Raw genomic sequence first — 17,509 nt, forward strand, 5'->3', positions numbered from 1 at the left:
ATGAAGGCAACATGATATTTTCTGTCCTATTATCTATCCCTTTCTTCATTATTCCCAGCATTCTGTTTGCTTTTTGGACTGCTGCTGCACATGGAGTGGATGTTTTCAGAGACCTATCCACAATGACTCCAAGATCTCTTTCTTGAATGGGAACAGCTCATTTAGACCCCATCATTTTATATGTATAGTTGGGATTATGCTTTCCAATATGCACCTCTTTGCATTTATCAACATTAAATTTCATCTGCCATTTTGTTGCCCAGTCACCCAATTTTGAGAGATCCTTTTGTAGCTCTTTGCAGTCTGCCTGGGTCTTAGCCATCTTTAGTAATTTTGTATCACCTGCAAATTTTGCCACCTCACTGTTTACCCCTTTTTCCAGATCATTTATGAATTTGTGGAATAGAACTGGTCCCAGAACAGGCCACTGGGGGACACCACTATTTACCTCTCTCCATTCTGAAAACTGACCATTTATTCCTATCCTTTCTCTCCTGTCTTTTAACCAGTTAGTAATCCATGACAGCACGTTCACTCTTATCCCATGGCAGCTTTCTTTGCATAAGAGCCTTTGGTGAGGGACCTTGTCAAAGGCTTTCTGAAAATCTAAGTACACTATATCCGTGGATCCCCTTGGGCCACATGCTTGTTGACCACCTCAAAGAATTCTAGTAGATTAGTGAGGCATGATTTCCCTTTACTGAAACCATGCTGACTCTTCCTCCACAAATTATGTTCATCTACATGTCTGACAATATTGCTCTTGATTATAATTTCAACCAGTTTGCCCGGTACCAGGACTCTTGACTCTGGTCCCACAGTGGTATAACCCACCTTACTCCACTCCCTATCCAGAACCAGTGATAGAACCCAGGAGCTCTGGCTCCCAGAGCCCGACACTCTAGCCCACTAGACCCCACTCCCTTCCCAAAGCTGAGGATAAAACCCAGGAGTCCTCAATCCCAGCCTCCCTCCCATCTCTAACCACTAGATCCCACTCCCCTCCCAGAATGAGAGTCAGGATTGATGCAGAGCAGGGAACACAGCAGGGAGCCAGAGCATGGGTGGAACCGACAAGGAGGTTCTATTTGCTAAAGGGGATCCATGCTGACATAGGGAGCATCCTCCTGCTGTCTGGATTTAGGTGGCTGGGATTGGATGGGACCCAGCACCCCGTAGAGGGGAGAGACCATGTATCCAGTTCCCTATAACTCCCTCTGCGGGGGTTTCCCTTCCAGCTGCCGCGATGCTGGGACTCCTCCCCACTTTCCCCTGCCTGCTCCTCCTCTCCCTGCTGGGCTCCAGCTCTGGTTCCGATGACGATGGCACCGTGGTGCTCACCACCAGCGGCCCCATCCGGGGCAAGCGCCTCCAGGTCGGCTCCAGCACAGTGACAGCATTCCTGGGCATCCCCTACGCCGAGCCCCCCGTGGGGGCCTTGCGTTTCCAGAAGCCAATTCCCCACCAGCCCTGGAGCCACGTCCTGGAAGCCTCTAGCTTTGGCAATATGTGCCACCAGCCTCTGCTCACTGGTTACCCTCAGACTGAAACACAGACATTCAAAGTGCCACAGTCTGAGGACTGCCTCTTCCTCAATGTCTGGGTGCCCCATCCCCGTCCCTCTCCGCCAGCCGCCATCATCACCTGGATCCACGGTGGTGGGTTCTTCACAGGGGCAGCCTCACTCGACATCTATGATGGGCGCTTCTTAGCTGCCACTGAGAACCTGATCGTGGCTTCCATGAACTACCGGCTGGGGGCGCTGGGCTTCCTGTCCCTGCCCCCGGCCGCCCCGGGGAACGCCGGCCTATGGGACCAGCGACTGGCGATGCGCTGGCTGCGGGACAACGCGGCCGCCTTCGGTGGGGACCCGGCCCATTTCTTACTCTTCGGCCAGGATGCTGGGGCTCGATCAGTCGGCTTCCACCTCCTCTCCCCGGGGAGCCGGCCCCTCTTCACCAGGGCCGCACTGCAGAGCGGAGCCCCGAACGCACCATGGGCTTGGATTTCACTTGAAGAGGCCAAAGCCAGAGGCCAGAGGCTGGGCCAGCTGCTGGGCTGCTCCGATGGTAACAACACGGCCCTGGTGGGCTGCCTGCAGGGGAAGGAACCCGGGGAGTTCCCCAAACACCAGTTCTCCGTCTTGAACCACAAGAAGCAGCTGGGGCTCCCCTTTGTGCCGACACCAGATGGAGATTTCCTCCCTGATACACCACCAAAACTCCTGCAGGGCAGGCACGGCCAGCCAATACCCATCGGGCTTGGTTTCGTCACCAACGAAGGTTCCTACATATTATACTTTGCTGCCCCCAGCTTTAACCTGGAGAACGCCAGCGCCATCGGCTGGGAGGAGCTGCTGCAGGTGGTGAGGCTGATAGTGCCAGGGGTGCCAGACAAGGCCATCCAAGCCATGGCACGGTGGTACATCCAGGAAGGGGAGAAGCAGGGAGAGGCACAGTACCGATGGGCCATGGAACAAATCGCTGGTGACTATGTAGTTGTGTGCCCGGTACTGGAGATGGCAAGGCAACAGGCAGAGGCTGGAAATCCTGTGTACACCTACCACTTCGCCCACCGCAGCAGTGGCTTGTCTGTACCTGAATGGATGGGGGTGCCACACGGCTCTGAGATCCCCTACGTGTTCGGGACCCTGGCATCCGTGGTAGGATCCAACCACACAGAGGCTGAGGTAGCGCTGAGCCGCAGGGTGATGCAGTACCTTGCGGTGTACGCCTGGAGCGGGTAAGGCAATCCCCCACAATCCTCTTGTCCCCCTGATCCAGAAGACTGGGAGAAAGCTAATGCCATGCCAATTTATAAGAAGGTTAAATGGGATCACCTGGGTAATTATAGGGTCTTGATAAATTGGAAAAGGTCCAGAGAAGAGCCACGAGAATGTCTAAGGGATTAGAAACCTTGCCTTATAGCGATAGACTCAAGGATCTCAATCTATGTAGTTTAACTAGGAGAAGGTTAAGGGGCCTGTCATAAATATAAAGGGAAGGGTAACAACCTTCCTGTATGCAGTACTATAAAATCCCTCCTGGCCAGAGGCACAGAATCCTTTTCCCTGCAAAGGGTTAAGAAGCTCAGGTAACCTGGCTGGAAGCAAGCAATCCAACTCCATTAGAATCAGTAAGTACAAGCAAGGGAATGCATTAGCTTATTTTTGTTTTGGCTTGTGATTTTCTCTGTTCTGAGAGGAAAGTGTATTCCTGGTTTTCTTTTTGTAACCTAAAAGTTTGGCCCAGAAGGAAATCCTCTGTGTTTTTGAATCTTTTGTTACGCTGTAAAATTATTTTCCATCCTGATTTTACAGAGGTGATTTTTACCTTCTTTTTTTTTAAATAAAATCCTTCTTTTAAGAACCTGACTGATTTCTCTATTGTCCTAAGACCCAGGGCTTTAGGTCTGTGATCACTTTTTGTAACCAATTGGTTAGGATATTATTCTCAAGCCTCCCCAGGAAAGGGGGTGTAAGGCTTGGGGGGATATTTTGGGGGAATAGGAACTCCAAGTGGTCCTTTCCCTAATTCTTTGTTAAATAACTTGGTGGTGGCAGCTTACCCTGATAGGGCAGCATCCTCGTTGAAAGGACAAGTGAGAGACGCCATTTTAAGTAAGAGCAAAACTAGACACTCCCTTCCAGTTCAGATCCTCCTATCTATGCCCCCACATTCCCTAGCCATGCCCCCCCCCGCACCCCGTATGTTGCTCTGCTCCCCACACTACTCTGACCTGTCTGTGAGCACAAAGGATTCCATCTTTGCAGAGGGAAGCCTGGCTTCAGACCCATTGCAAACAATGGAAAACAGTGGCCATCTTCCCTAGAGGAAGTCTCATTTTACAATGGCAGCCATTATTACTCAGGGCCGCCTGTGGCTTCCATTTCATGGAGAACAACGAAATAAAGTGGCCAAGTTTATAAAGGGCAACCTGTAGCATCACCCCATATGAAAAGACTGGGAGGCAGCACCCATCTTAACTGAGGGCAGCCTCTGGCTCCACTCTCATTTGCAGCAACATGGGATAGCAGCCATTTTGGAAAGAGGCCAAACTTTTCAAGTTGGCTCCTAATCACCCCTGCATCTGGGATGTTAGACACCAGCTGGGGCACGTTCCTGTCCCCACCAAGCCACAATACTAACCTAAGTGGGGCATGTTCATTTTCCATGCAGGAAACCCATGGTGGGAGAGGATAGCGGGAAGCAGTGGCCCACCTATGACCACGCAAAGCAGAACTTTGAGCGCATCAGCCTGAAGCCGCCCAAACCTGAGAGGGCATTACCCGCCTCACGCTGTGAATTCTTGGCATCAGTGCTGTCAGAGAAACCAAAGGTCCCAGGTGAGCATCAGCAGGATGAGAGGATGGCAGCTCTAGAGGGGAAAGGCCCCGTCTCTCCCCACCCCTCTCAGCCATCCAGGCCCCCAACCCTTGGGCTGGATTGGAGATGGCTCCCCTCCAGCAGCAAAAGATCCCAGCTCACATTCCCTTTTCCATGGGATCTTCTGGTCTCCTAGAGATGCTCCATTCTCCTGTCTGGGGGAGAACTTGCATATCCTGGGAACTCCAGATCCCATCTGCTGTGGGGCAGCCCCAGGTTCTACCCCATCTTCTCTTCCTCAGCCCCTCTGGGTAGGAAGATGACAACCTTGTTTCCTCTCCATCGGCTCCCCACGTAGCCCCCATTTCAGGGGAGGAGGCATGAGCTCAGACAGAGGGATTCCCGGTAGGGTGGCTGGGGATGAAGCGATGGATCTGAGGACACTGCGGGCTGAGGGTAAGTGGCCTGTAATGACACAGAAGAGAACGGTGGCAAAGAAAGAATGACATAGAGCTGGCTCTCGGGAGGGATGCAGCCACTGTGTAACTGTGTAAGACAGGGATTCAAGGAGAATCCAATAGTCACTGGGAATCCCGTGTGCCAGGGGGCCGCTTATGGGAGGCAGAACAGAAGCTTCCACGTTGGACCCTGGGGTCACAGATGCTGCGAAACACGGGATCTCTAGCAGAACAGCGTTCCCCACTGCTAGAATATATTACTGGGGGGCACTAAATGTGGGGGGACAGCTCCCTCCTGACTCCCCCCCAAGCCGCTCTTTGCAGAAAAGCACCCCCTAGTGCACAGAGATTAGCAGTGACTGTAAGAGAAGAGCATCCCATACTGAGCCTTTGCAGCACCTGGTTTCCTCTGCAGATCTCCTCTCCTGTTTACAAGTAGACAAACCCCCGCAGAGTCTGAGCTCCTCCCCACTGCTGTTAACCCCACTCATTGTGTGTTCCACAGGAGCAGACCTGCCCAGCCTGGGGGGCCGTGAATGAAGAGCTGAGCAATTACAATCCCCTTATGGGGGGAACCCTCCATGCAGACCAGAGGATCCAGTTCCTGTTAGTGCCTGCCAGTTCATTAACGAGGATCCTGCTAATGAACCAGCTGGGAATCCATGGATTGACCCTCCCTCTGCAATTCCTCCACCCCCAGTGCATTAAAGCATATTCAGTCTGGAGACCGAGCCCTGGTGTGTGAGGTTGATTAGCTCCTCCTGAGTAGGAGAGAGAGAGAGTGTTGGTGCGATGGGAGTTGTGTTGAGATAATGGGGAACAAAGATTACATCGGGGGTAAATGCTGCTCTGGTGTTTGAAGAGGCAAATGACAAAGTGCAGAGATCACACTCTGCACCCAGAGATATGGAACGCAGGAGTCCTGACTCCCAGCCTCTCCGCTCTAACCAACTAGACCCCAATGCCCTCCAAGGTCTGCGATAGAACCCAGGCGTCTTGACTTCCAGCTCACACTTCTCTAACCCTTAGATCCCCTCTCGTCCTCAGACAGGGGATAACACCCAGGAGTCCTAACTCCCAGCCCCCCTCTGCTCTAACCACTAGATCCCACTCTCCTCCCAGTCCTTGGGAGAGAACCCAGGAATCCTGACCCCCGGCCTCTCTGCTCTAACCCACTAGCCCCAATCCCCTCCTGGATGGTGCTCACTGGACTGTGAGGAAGAACTGTACACACCAAGGAGTCGAAGGAAATTGGTGGTTTATTGATGACATTTGTGGGCCACTATACAATACAAGCCACAGAGACAGATGTTTTCTCAGCCAGCTGGCAGGGTATGGGGAGTTGGCGAAGTGGGTATAGGGACAAGGAGAGTGCCCCAAATGCACACAGCACCCACTCCCCATGACCCCATTCCCTGCACAGATCTCCTCTGAGGGGCAGGGACTCTGTGGTCCAGTCATTCCTCAGCCTCCCTGCTCAGGAGCTGGTGGAGTTTGGGACAGGGGCCCTGGCCCACCTGGGGGTTGGGCTGAGCCTCCACAACTCAGTGCACACAGATGGGAATGACAAAATCTGGAACCAGAGCCCTCGAGAGAGAGTAAAGGCCCCATGTCCCTTTCCCCATCCCCTGAACCAGCTGGTTCCCCCTTCCCTGCCCCTCCCCACATCAGATCCAGCCTCCCCTGGAGGGGAAAGGCCCCTGTTCAACCACCTAATCATTGTCCCAGTAACCGGGGCTGGAGGCACAAACCCCTAGAGCACATGGGCTTGGCACAACTCTTGCAAAACGCCCATCCCCTGGAAGGGCAAGCCCGCCAGATCCTGACTTCCAGCATGCCCGATGGCTCAGTTCTCTCAGTTCAACTCAGACCTCAGTTGAAGAAGCATTGAACCATCATTTCTCCCATCGTTAACTGCTGTATCTATTATTATTTCTCCTGCTCTGACAGGGCGAGGGGCACTTTGCACGCGGGCTGGACTGGGCCGTGCTGGGTTTACAATCTGGATAGGCCAGGAAGGAAGTGGGGTTGGGCTTGGGGCTGGCTCAGACCTAAAATCTGGGGTCTGAAGCCAGCTAGGGCTGTGAGGAGAGCTAAGGGGCGGGATGACGAGGAGTAGGTTTAAGGGTTACAGGCTTAAGAGTTAGAGTCAGGTAGTCAGATTTGGGGAGCCAGGTTATAATTAGGGTGTTAGGGTTGGGCAATGGAGCTCAGGGGTTGCAGGTCCCGTTGGCTGTTACGGGTATGTATTAATACATGTGTGAGTGGCAGTGTAGACATTGACCCAGGGAGCCAGGACCGGGCTTCGTGGACAATAAACCTGGCTGAGCACCTTCGCCACCGGACTGAGCCTGTGGTCTTCGTTTGCGAGTAACATCGAGCTCTGCTGAATGAACATGCTGCAGTATCTTCGAAGGACATTGCAGCTCCTGGGACAGAAGCACCGAGTGGCCTCAACAGGGTTACTAATGACGATCCCTCCTACGGCACTTAACCATGCTGGGTAGGGCTATCGAGGCCTGCTGAACCGGCGATCTGCGCAGAGCTGCACAGGGCACGGAAAGAACACGCACACACAAGTCAACTGATTACCCAACGTGTGACTTGTTTGGATCAACAGAAGAACGAACAGGATGAAGATGCATTAATTAGCCCCAGGGGAAAAATTCACCTAATCTCTATTCACTCCTGACACACAAGCCCCTGGCTATCCCCTCACTGCCCTGGGCTTCCCCTCTCCCCACAGCTCCACCGACGCTCCTCAATCCCAATCTGATCCCCCTGCTATCACGGCTCTGGGCTCCATCCCTCTCCCCCAGCTCTGCCGATCACCATCAGTCTCCTCCTGCAGCCCCTGCCCCATCCAAGCCCTCACTTCTCCCCACTCCCCACAGGTCCTGAGCCACAGCCTCTTGATTTCCCAGCTGTGGGCTTCCCCCCTCCACAGCTCTGCCAGTTCTCCGCAATCCCACCCAGCAGAAACTCCCCTGCTCTCTTGCTGCCCCAGATATCTATGCTAAATCTCCTTAGCGATATTAGGCTTGGAAAGATTACAATACATCGGTACACGTCATAATACATCGATTTCACTGCGCACACACAATCTGATGGAAAAATATTTCCATTGATAATCAATGAAATGTACAAAAAGAAAAGGAGTACTTGTGGCACCTTAGAGACTAACCAATTTATTTAAAATTTCATGCAGTTGATAGATTTCCACTCCATACGGCTAAATGCAGTGCCTTGCATAATGACAGGTTTCAGAGGAACAGCCGTGTTAGTCTGTATTCGCAAAAAGAAAAGGAGTACTTGTGGCACCTTAGAGACTAACCAATTAGGTGCCACAAGTACTCCTTTTCTTTTTGCGAATACAGACTAACACGGCTGTTCCTCTGAAATGAAATGTACAGATACTCAAAATAAGGAAAATCCCGCTTGAAAATGTATTGAAGTTCAACTTACTTTATATCTTTTGAGAGGGGGGGTTGACAATTGATGTTTTACAGTGCATGAAACTTTAACTTATTGGCTCTCACCTGCCATTAAATAATTGTCTGACCTGCCCCCAGAATTTCCCAAAAGCTGAAATTAATAAAAATTGAAAAAAAATCCTTTAAAACGAACTTTGATATTATCCATCAAAATTATAAAGAAATAAACGTTGACTTCTGCCACGCCAAAGTAATATGCAGTCAGCATTCTGCCATGACTCACCCAACTTGGGTCAACAGTGACCAACTTGTGACTAGTGGTGGCAACTAGAAGAAACAAAACCCCTATTGCCAAATGAGCTTAAGAAGCAGCCCAGGACCTTCGGGCAATTTCAGACCTACTCCCACCCTCCCAGGAGGAACAAAGATGCCCAGAGCTGTCATTAATGATCCTGACTCAATCACATGATGTCAGAACCAGGATCTCGCCTGGAGCGGCTCTCCCAAGCTAAGAGGGCTGCAGCAAGGGCAGGATTTGAAAAGGAGACCTCGGAAAATCTGCAGATGCTACAGGGAGCTGGGCAGCGGTGCTGTCCCCAGACAGATTTCAGAGGGGTAGCTTTCAGATGTGTATCAGCAAAAACAACAAGGAGTCCTTGTGGCATCTTAGAGACTAACCAATGTATTTGGGCATAAGCTTTCGTGGGCTATAACCCACTTTATCAATGCATGGAGTGAAAATACAGTAGGCAGGTATAAATATACAGCACCTGAAAAGATAGGAGTTGCCTTAGCAAGCGCGGGGTCAGTACTAACGAGGCCAATTCAATCACGTTGACAAGAAGGCGTCTGGCATTTGGATGTGTCCTACCACAGGGACGCATTCACTCACTAGGGTCCTCTCCCCTCACAGTCTGTGCTGACCTCCATACCCCAGCGTGGCATTAGGGGGATCAATGCAGCAGGGAGGGGTGTGGGGACTCACTAGGGGGCGCCCTCCCCTTGGAGTCGGTGCAGACCCAAATGCCCCGGACTGGTGCTGGGCTACAGCAAGTGCTCACCTGCTCATTAGCCATAAGCCCCGCTTGTCACTGAACATCCCCAGGCACTATCCTTCCAGGGTGGGGAATGCGCCTGGGTCCCCTGGCTAAACACCCCCTTTACTTCTTCCATTTTGCCCCCTACCCAAAAATCAACACTGTGCTTTCTTTGGACACAGGATCCCCAGTTCATTTCCTGTTACCCAGCTGCCCCTCCGCAGAGGTGGCTGCAATTCAGGGATCACGGCCCTTCAGGCCCTAGACCTCTCACCCTGTGAACCCAACTGGATCTCTGTTCCCAAAGCCCTTGACTCCTCCCCTGCAGCTCCACCCAGTCGGCCCCAATCCTCCTTCCCCCGTGTGTGCACAGCCCAATGAGAACATGGATTTGAGGATAAATAAGTCCCCGTGGCTGCTCCCTGACTGTTAATCTTGCTATCTGAGGCATCCACCCAGCTCCCATTCCTGCTGAGACGCAAGACACGACTGTGAGTGTGCCAAGGAGAAGGGCAGGTGAGTCCGTGCTACCCGGGGCCCCACTGGCTCAAAGATAGGGACAGAGGGGTCCAGGGAGTGAATGAAGTGGAAGAACAGCAGGAATTGGGATCAGTCTAGGCAGTTACCCACCTAATACCCTTTCTTCAGACCCCATTCTCAGAACTGGGGAGAGAACCCAAAGAGTCCTGCCTCCCAGCACCCCCTGCTCTCACTCACTGGTTCCCAATGCCTTCCCAGAGCATAAGAACATAAGAATGGCCCTACTGGGTCAGACCAAAGGTCCATCTAGCCCAGGATCCTGTCTTCGCACAGTGGCCAATGCCAGGTACCCCACAGGGAATGAACAGAACAGGGAATCATCAAGTGATCCATCCCCTGTCGCCCATTCCCAGCTTCTGGCAAACAGAGGCTAGGGACACCATCCCTGACCATCCTGGCTAACAGCCATTGATGGACCAATCCTCCATGAATTTATCTAGTTCTTTTCTGAACCTTGTTACGGTCTTGCCCTTCACAACATCCTCCGGCAAGGAGTTCCACAGGGTGACTGTGCGCTGTGTGAAGAAATACTTCCTTTTATTCATTTTAAACCTGCTGCCTATTAATTTCATTGGGGGACCCCTAGTTCTTGTGATATGAGAAGCAGTACACAACACTTCCTTATCTACTTTCTCTACACCAGTCATGATTTTACAGACCTCAATCATATCTCCCCTTAGCCATCTTTTTTCCAAGCTGAAAAGTCCCAGTCTTATTCATCTCTCCTCATACGGAAGCCGTTCCATACCCCGAATCATTTTTCTTGCCCTTCTCTGAACCTTTTCCAATTCCAGTATCTCTTTTTTGAGATGGGGCAACCTCATATGCACACAGTGTCCAAGATGTGGGCGTACCATGGATTTATATGAAGGCAACATGATATTTTCTGTCCTATTATCTATCCCTTTCTTCATTATTCCCAGCATTCTGTTTGCTTTTTGGACTGCTGCTGCACATGGAGTGGATGTTTTCAGAGACCTATCCACAATGACTCCAAGATCTCTTTCTTGAATGGGAACAGCTCATTTAGACCCCATCATTTTATATGTATAGTTGGGATTATGCTTTCCAATATGCACCTCTTTGCATTTATCAACATTAAATTTCATCTGCCATTTTGTTGCCCAGTCACCCAATTTTGAGAGATCCTTTTGTAGCTCTTTGCAGTCTGCCTGGGTCTTAGCCATCTTTAGTAATTTTGTATCACCTGCAAATTTTGCCACCTCACTGTTTACCCCTTTTTCCAGATCAATTATGAATTTGTGGAATAGAACTGGTCCCAGAACAGGCCACTGGGGGACACCACTATTTACCTCTCTCCATTCTGAAAACTGACCATTTATTCCTATCCTTTCTCTCCTGTCTTTTAACCAGTTACTACTCCATGACAGCACGTTCGCTCTTATCCCGTGGCAGCTTTCTTTGCATAAGAGCCTTTGGTGAGGGATCTTGTCAAAGGCTTTCTGAAAATCTAAGTACACTATATCCGCTGGATCCCCTTGGGCCACATGCTTGTTGACCACCTCAAAGAATTCTAGTAGATTAGTGAGGCATGATTTCCCTTTACTAAAACCATGCTGACTCTTCCTCCACAAATTATGTTCATCTACATGTCTGACAATATTGCTCTTGATTATAATTTCAACCAGTTTGCCCGGTACCAGGACTCTTGACTCTGGTCCCACAGTGGTATAACCCACCATACCCCACTCCCTATCCAGAACCAGTGATAGAACCCAGGAGCTCTGGCTCCCAGAGCCCGACACTCTAGCCCACTAGACCCCACTCCCTTCCCAAAGCTGAGGATAAAACCCAGGAGTCCTCAATCCCAGCCTCCCTCCCATCTCTAACCACTAGATCCCACTCCCCTCCCAGAATGAGAGTCAGGATTGATGCAGAGCAGGGAACACAGCAGGGAGCCAGAGCATGGGTGGAACCGACAAGGGGGTTCTATTTGCTAAAGGGGATCCATGCTGACATAGGGAGCATCCTCCCGCTGTCTGGATTTAGGTGGCTGGGATTGGATGGGACCCAGCACCCCGTAGAGGGGAGAGACCATGTATCCAGTTCCCTATAACTCCCTCTGCGGGGGTTTCCCTTCCAGCTGCCGCGATGCTGGGACTCCTACCCACTTTCCCCTGCCTGCTCCTCCTCTCCCTGCTGGGCTCCAGCTCTGGTTCCGATGACGATGGCACCGTGGTGCTCACCACCAGCGGCCCCATCCGGGGCAAGCGCCTCCAGGTCGGCTCCAGCACAGTGACAGCATTCCTGGGCATCCCCTACGCCGAGCCCCCCGTGGGGGCCTTGCGTTTCCAGAAGCCAATTCCCCACCAGCCCTGGAGCCACGTCCTGGAAGCCTCTAGCTTTGGCAATATGTGCCACCAGCCTCTGCTCACTGGTTACCCTCAGACTGAAACACAGACATTCAAAGTGCCACAGTCTGAGGACTGCCTCTTCCTCAATGTCTGGGTGCCCCATCCCCGTCCCTCTCCGCCAGCCGCCATCATCACCTGGATCCACGGTGGTGGGTTCTTCACAGGGGCAGCCTCACTCGACATCTATGATGGGCGCTTCTTAGCTGCCACTGAGAACCTGATCGTGGCTTCCATGAACTACCGGCTGGGGGCGCTGGGCTTCCTGTCCCTGCCCCCGGCCGCCCCGGGGAACGCCGGCCTATGGGACCAGCGACTGGCGATGCGCTGGCTGCGGGACAACGCGGCCGCCTTCGGTGGGGACCCGGCCCATTTCTTACTCTTCGGCCAGGATGCTGGGGCTCGATCAGTCGGCTTCCACCTCCTCTCCCCGGGGAGCCGGCCCCTCTTCACCAGGGCCGCACTGCAGAGCGGAGCCCCGAACGCACCATGGGCTTGGATTTCACTTGAAGAGGCCAAGGCCAGAGGCCAGAGGCTGGGCCAGCTGCTGGGCTGCTCCGATGGTAACAACACGGCCCTGGTGGGCTGCCTGCAGGGGAAGGAACCCGGGGAGTTCCCCAAACACCAGTTCTCCGTCTTGAACCACAAGAAGCAGCTGGGGCTCCCCTTTGTGCCGACACCAGATGGAGATTTCCTCCCTGATACACCACCAAAACTCCTGCAGGGCAGGCACGGCCAGCCAATACCCATCGGGCTTGGTTTCGTCACCAACGAAGGTTCCTACATATTATACTTTGCTGCCCCCAGCTTTAACCTGGAGAACGCCAGCGCCATCGGCTGGGAGGAGCTGCTGCAGGTGGTGAGGCTGATAGTGCCAGGGGTGCCAGACAAGGTCATCCAAGCCATGGCACGGTGGTACATCCAGGAAGGGGAGAAGCAGGGAGAGGCACAGTACCGATGGGCCATGGAACAAATCGCTGGTGACTATGTAGTTGTGTGCCCGGTACTGGAGATGGCAAGGCAACAGGCAGAGGCTGGAAATCCTGTGTACACCTACCACTTCGCCCACCGCAGCAGTGGCTTGTCTGTACCTGAATGGATGGGGGTGCCACACGGCTCTGAGATCCCCTACGTGTTCGGGACCCTGGCATCCGTGGTAGGATCCAACCACACAGAGGCTGAGGTAGCGCTGAGCCGCAGGGTGATGCAGTACCTTGCGGTGTACGCCTGGAGCGGGTAAGGCAATCCCCCACAATCCTCTTGTCCCCCTGATCCAGAAGACTGGGAGAAAGCTAATGCCATGCCAATTTATAAGAAGGTTAAATGGGATCACCTGGGTAATTATAGGGTCTTGATAAATTGGAAAAGGTCCAGAGAAGAGCCACGAAAATGTCTAAGGGATTAGAAACCTTGCCTTATAGCGATAGACTCAAGGATCTCAATCTATGTAGTTTAACTAGGAGAAGGTTAAGGGGCCTGTCATAAATATAAAGGGAAGGGTAACAACCTTCCTGTATGCAGTACTATAAAATCCCTCCTGGCCAGAGGCACAGAATCCTTTTCCCTGCAAAGGGTTAAGAAGCTCAGGTAACCTGGCTGGAAGCAAGCAATCCAACTCCATTAGAATCAGTAAGTACAAGCAAGGGAATGCATTAGCTTATTTTTGTTTTGGCTTGTGATTTTCTCTGTTCTGAGAGGAAAGTGTATTCCTGGTTTTCTTTTTGTAACCTAAAAGTTTGGCCCAGAAGGAAATCCTCTGTGTTTTTGAATCTTTTGTTACGCTGTAAAATTATTTTCCATCCTGATTTTACAGAGGTGATTTTTACCTTCTTTTTTTTTAAATAAAATCCTTCTTTTAAGAACCTGACTGATTTCTCTATTGTCCTAAGACCCAGGGCTTTGGGTCTGTGACCACTTTGTAACCAATTGGTTAGGATATTATTCTCAAGCCTCCCCAGGAAAGGGGGTGTAAGGCTTGGGGGGATATTTTGGGGGAATAGGAACTCCAAGTGGTCCTTTCCCTAATTCTTTGTTAAATAACTTGGTGGTGGCAGCTTACCCTGATAGGGCAGCATCCTCGTTGAAAGGACAAGTGAGAGACGCCATTTTAAGTAAGAGCAAAACTAGACACTCCCTTCCAGTTCAGATCCTCCTATCTATGCCCCCACATTCCCTAGCCATGCCCCCCCGCACCCCGTATGTTGCTCTGCTCCCCACACTACTCTGACCTGTCTGTGAGCACAAAGGATGTCCATCTTTGCTGAGGGAAGCCTGGCTTCAGACCCATTGCAAACAATGGAAAACAGTGGCCATCTTCCCTAGAGGAAGTCTCATTTTACAATGGCAGCCATTATTACTCAGGGCCACCTGTGGCTTCCATTTCATGGAGAACAACGAAATAAAGTGGCCAAGTTTATAAAGGGCAACCTGTAGCATCACCCCATATGAAAAGACTGGGAGGCAGCACCCATCTTAACTGAGGGCAGCCTCTGGCTCCACTCTCATTTGCAGCAACATGGGATAGCAGCCATTTTGGAAAGAGGCCAAACTTTTCAAGTTGGCTCCTAATCACCCCTGCATCTGGGATGTTAGACACCAGCTGGGGCACGTTCCTGTCCCCACCAAGCCACAATACTAACCTCAGTGGGGCATGTTCATTTTCCATGCAGGAAACCCATGGTGGGAGAGGATAGCGGGAAGCAGTGGCCCACCTATGACCCCGCAAAGCAGAACTTTGAGCACATCAGCCTGAAGCCGCCCAAACCTGAGAGGGCATTACCCGCCTCACGCTGTGAATTCTTGGCATCAATGCTGTCAGAGAAACCAAAGGTCCCAGGTGAGCATCAGCAGGATGAGAGGATGGCAGCTCTAGAGGGGAAAGGCCCCGTCTCTCCCCACCCGTCTCAGCCATCCAGGTCCCCAACCCTTGGGCTGGATTGGAGATGGCTCCCCTCCAGCAGCAAAAGATCCCAGCTCACATTCCCTTTTCCATGGGATCTTCTGGTCTCCTAGAGATGCTCCATTCTCCTGTCTGGGGGAGAACTTGCATATCCTGGGAACTCCAGATCCCATCTGCTGTGGGGCAGCCCCAGGTTCTACCCCATCTTCTCTTCCTCAGCCCCTCTGGGTAGGAAGATGACAACCTTGTTTCCTCTCCATCGGCTCCCCACGTAGCCCCCATTTCAGGGGAGGAGGCATGAGCTCAGACAGAGGGATTCCCGGTAGGGTGGCTGGGGATGAAGCGATGGATCTGAGGACACTGCGGGCTGAGGGTAAGTGGCCTGTAATGACACAGAAGAGAACGGTGGCAAAGAAAGAATGACATAGAGCTGGCTCTCGGGAGGGATGCAGCCACTGTGTTACTGTGTAAGACAGGGATTCAAGGAGAATCCAATAGTCACTGGGAATCCCGTGTGCCAGGGGGCCGCTTATGGGAGGCAGAACAGAAGCTTCCACGTTGGACCCTGGGGTCACAGATGCTGCGAAACACGGGATCTCTAGCAGAACAGCGTTCCCCACTGCTAGAATATATTACTGGGGGGCACTAAATGTGGGGGGACAGCTCCCTCCTGACTCCCCCCCAAGCCGCTCTTTGCAGAAAAGCACCCCCTAGTGCGCAGAGATTAGCAGTGACTGTAAGAGAAGAGCATCCCATACTGAGCCTTTGTAGCACCTGGTTTCCTCTGCAGATCTCCTCTCCTGTTTACAAGTAGACAAACCCCCGCAGAGTCTGAGCTCCTCCCCACTGCTGTTAACCCCACTCATTGTGTGTTCCACAGGAGCAGACCTGCCCAGCCTGGGGGGCCGTGAATGAAGAGCTGAGCAATTACAATCCCCTTATGGGGGGAACCCTCCATGCAGACCAGAGGATCCAGTTCCTGTTAGTGCCTGCCAGTTCATTAACGAGGATCCTGCTAATGAACCAGCTGGGAATCCATGGATTGACCCTCCCTCTGCAATTCCTCCACCCCCAGTGCATTAAAGCATATTCAGTCTGGAGACCGAGCCCTGGTGTGTGAGGTTGATTAGCTCCTCCTGAGTAGGAGAGAGAGAGAGTGTTGGTGCGATGGGAGTTGTGTTGAGATAATGGGGAACAAAGATTACATCGGGGGTAAATGCTGCTCTGGTGTTTGAAGAGGCAAATGACAAAGTGCAGAGATCACACTCTGCACCCAGAGATATGGAACGCAGGAGTCCTGACTCCCAGCCTCTCCGCTCTAACCAACTAGACCCCAATGCCCTCCAAGGTCTGCGATAGAACCCAGGCGTCTTGACTTCCAGCTCACACTTCTCTAACCCTTAGATCCCCTCTCGTCCTCAGACAGGGGATAACACCCAGGAGTCCTAACTCCCAGCCCCCCTCTGCTCTAACCACTAGATCCCACTCTCCTCCCAGTCCTTGGGAGAGAACCCAGGAATCCTGACCCCCGGCCTCTCTGCTCTAACCCACTAGCCCCAATCCCCTCCTGGATGGTGCTCACTGGACTGTGAGGAAGAACTGTACACACCAAGGAGTCGAAGGAAATTGGTGGTTTATTGATGACATTTGTGGGCCACTATACAATACAAGCCACAGAGACAGATGTTTTCTCAGCCAGCTGGCAGGGTATGGGGAGTTGGCGAAGTGGGTATAGGGACAAGGAGAGTGCCCCAAATGCACACAGCACCCACTCCCCATGACCCCATTCCCTGCACAGATCTCCTCTGAGGGGCAGGGACTCTGTGGTCCAGTCATTCCTCAGCCTCCCTGCTCAGGAGCTGGTGGAGTTTGGGACAGGGGCCCTGGCCCACCTGTGGGTTGGGCTGAGCCTCCACAACTCAGTGCACACAGATGGGAATGACAAAATCTGGAACCAGAGCCCTCGAGAGAGAGAGTAAAGGCCCCATGTCCCTTTCCCCATCCCCTGAACCAGCTGGTTCCCCCTTCCCTGCCCCTCCCCACATCAGATCCAGCCTCCCCTAGAGGGGAAAGGCCCCTGTTCAACCACCTAATCATTGTCCCAGTAACCGGGGCTGGAGGCACAAACCCCTAGAGCACATGGGCTTGGCACAACTCTTGCAAAACGCCCATCCCCTGGAAGGGCAAGCCCGCCAGATCCTGACTTCCAGCATGCCCGATGGCTCAGTTCTCTCAGTTCAACTCAGACCTCAGTTGAAGAAGCATTGAACCATCATTTCTCCCATCGTTAACTGCTGTATCTATTATTATTTCTCCTGCTCTGACAGGGCGAGGGGCACTTTGCACGCGGGCTGGACTGGGCCGTGCTGGGTTTACAATCTGGATAGGCCAGGAAGGAAGTGGGGTTGGGGTTGGGGCTGGCTCAGACCTAAAATCTGGGGTCT

At 52.4% G+C, this 17,509-nt stretch overlaps 2 protein-coding genes across 2 annotated transcripts; both read left to right on the top strand.

Moving 5' to 3' along the window:
- The first annotated feature begins 1,246 nt into the window (after positions 1–1,246).
- On the top strand, positions 1,247–5,502 carry LOC125621558 (acetylcholinesterase-like). Its single transcript, XM_048818522.2, has 3 exons — positions 1,247–2,742; positions 4,179–4,345; positions 5,289–5,502. Exons 1-3 carry the CDS (start codon positions 1,247–1,249, stop codon positions 5,321–5,323), a joined length of 1,698 nt encoding a protein of 565 aa, XP_048674479.2. The 3' UTR covers positions 5,324–5,502.
- A 4,206-nt stretch (positions 5,503–9,708) lies between these two features.
- Positions 9,709–16,165, top strand: LOC125621429 (acetylcholinesterase-like). Its single transcript, XM_048818291.2, has 4 exons — positions 9,709–9,770; positions 11,899–13,402; positions 14,836–15,002; positions 15,946–16,165. The coding sequence occupies exons 2-4, from the start codon at positions 11,907–11,909 to the stop codon at positions 15,978–15,980; spliced, it is 1,698 nt and encodes a 565-aa protein (XP_048674248.2). The 5' UTR covers positions 9,709–9,770; positions 11,899–11,906; the 3' UTR covers positions 15,981–16,165.
- Positions 16,166–17,509: the final 1,344 nt, after the last annotated feature.

The sequence above is a fragment of the Caretta caretta genome, chromosome 14, assembly GCF_965140235.1.
Source record: "Caretta caretta isolate rCarCar2 chromosome 14, rCarCar1.hap1, whole genome shotgun sequence".
Lineage (NCBI taxonomy): Eukaryota > Metazoa > Chordata > Testudines > Cheloniidae > Caretta > Caretta caretta.

Excerpts from the sequence above, each read along its gene's own strand:
- LOC125621558 (XM_048818522.2), top strand. The coding sequence starts at position 1,247 with ATGCTGGGACTCCTCCCCACTTTCCCCTGCCTGCTCCTCCTCTCCCTG. Across the intron at positions 2,743-4,178 it reads GCGGTGTACGCCTGGAGCGG|GAAACCCATGGTGGGAGAGG; the intron begins GTAAGGCAATCC and ends TTTTCCATGCAG. Across the intron at positions 4,346-5,288 it reads AGAGAAACCAAAGGTCCCAG|GAGCAGACCTGCCCAGCCTG; the intron begins GTGAGCATCAGC and ends TGTGTTCCACAG.
- LOC125621429 (XM_048818291.2), top strand. The coding sequence starts at position 11,907 with ATGCTGGGACTCCTACCCACTTTCCCCTGCCTGCTCCTCCTCTCCCTG. Across the intron at positions 13,403-14,835 it reads GCGGTGTACGCCTGGAGCGG|GAAACCCATGGTGGGAGAGG; the intron begins GTAAGGCAATCC and ends TTTTCCATGCAG. Across the intron at positions 15,003-15,945 it reads AGAGAAACCAAAGGTCCCAG|GAGCAGACCTGCCCAGCCTG; the intron begins GTGAGCATCAGC and ends TGTGTTCCACAG.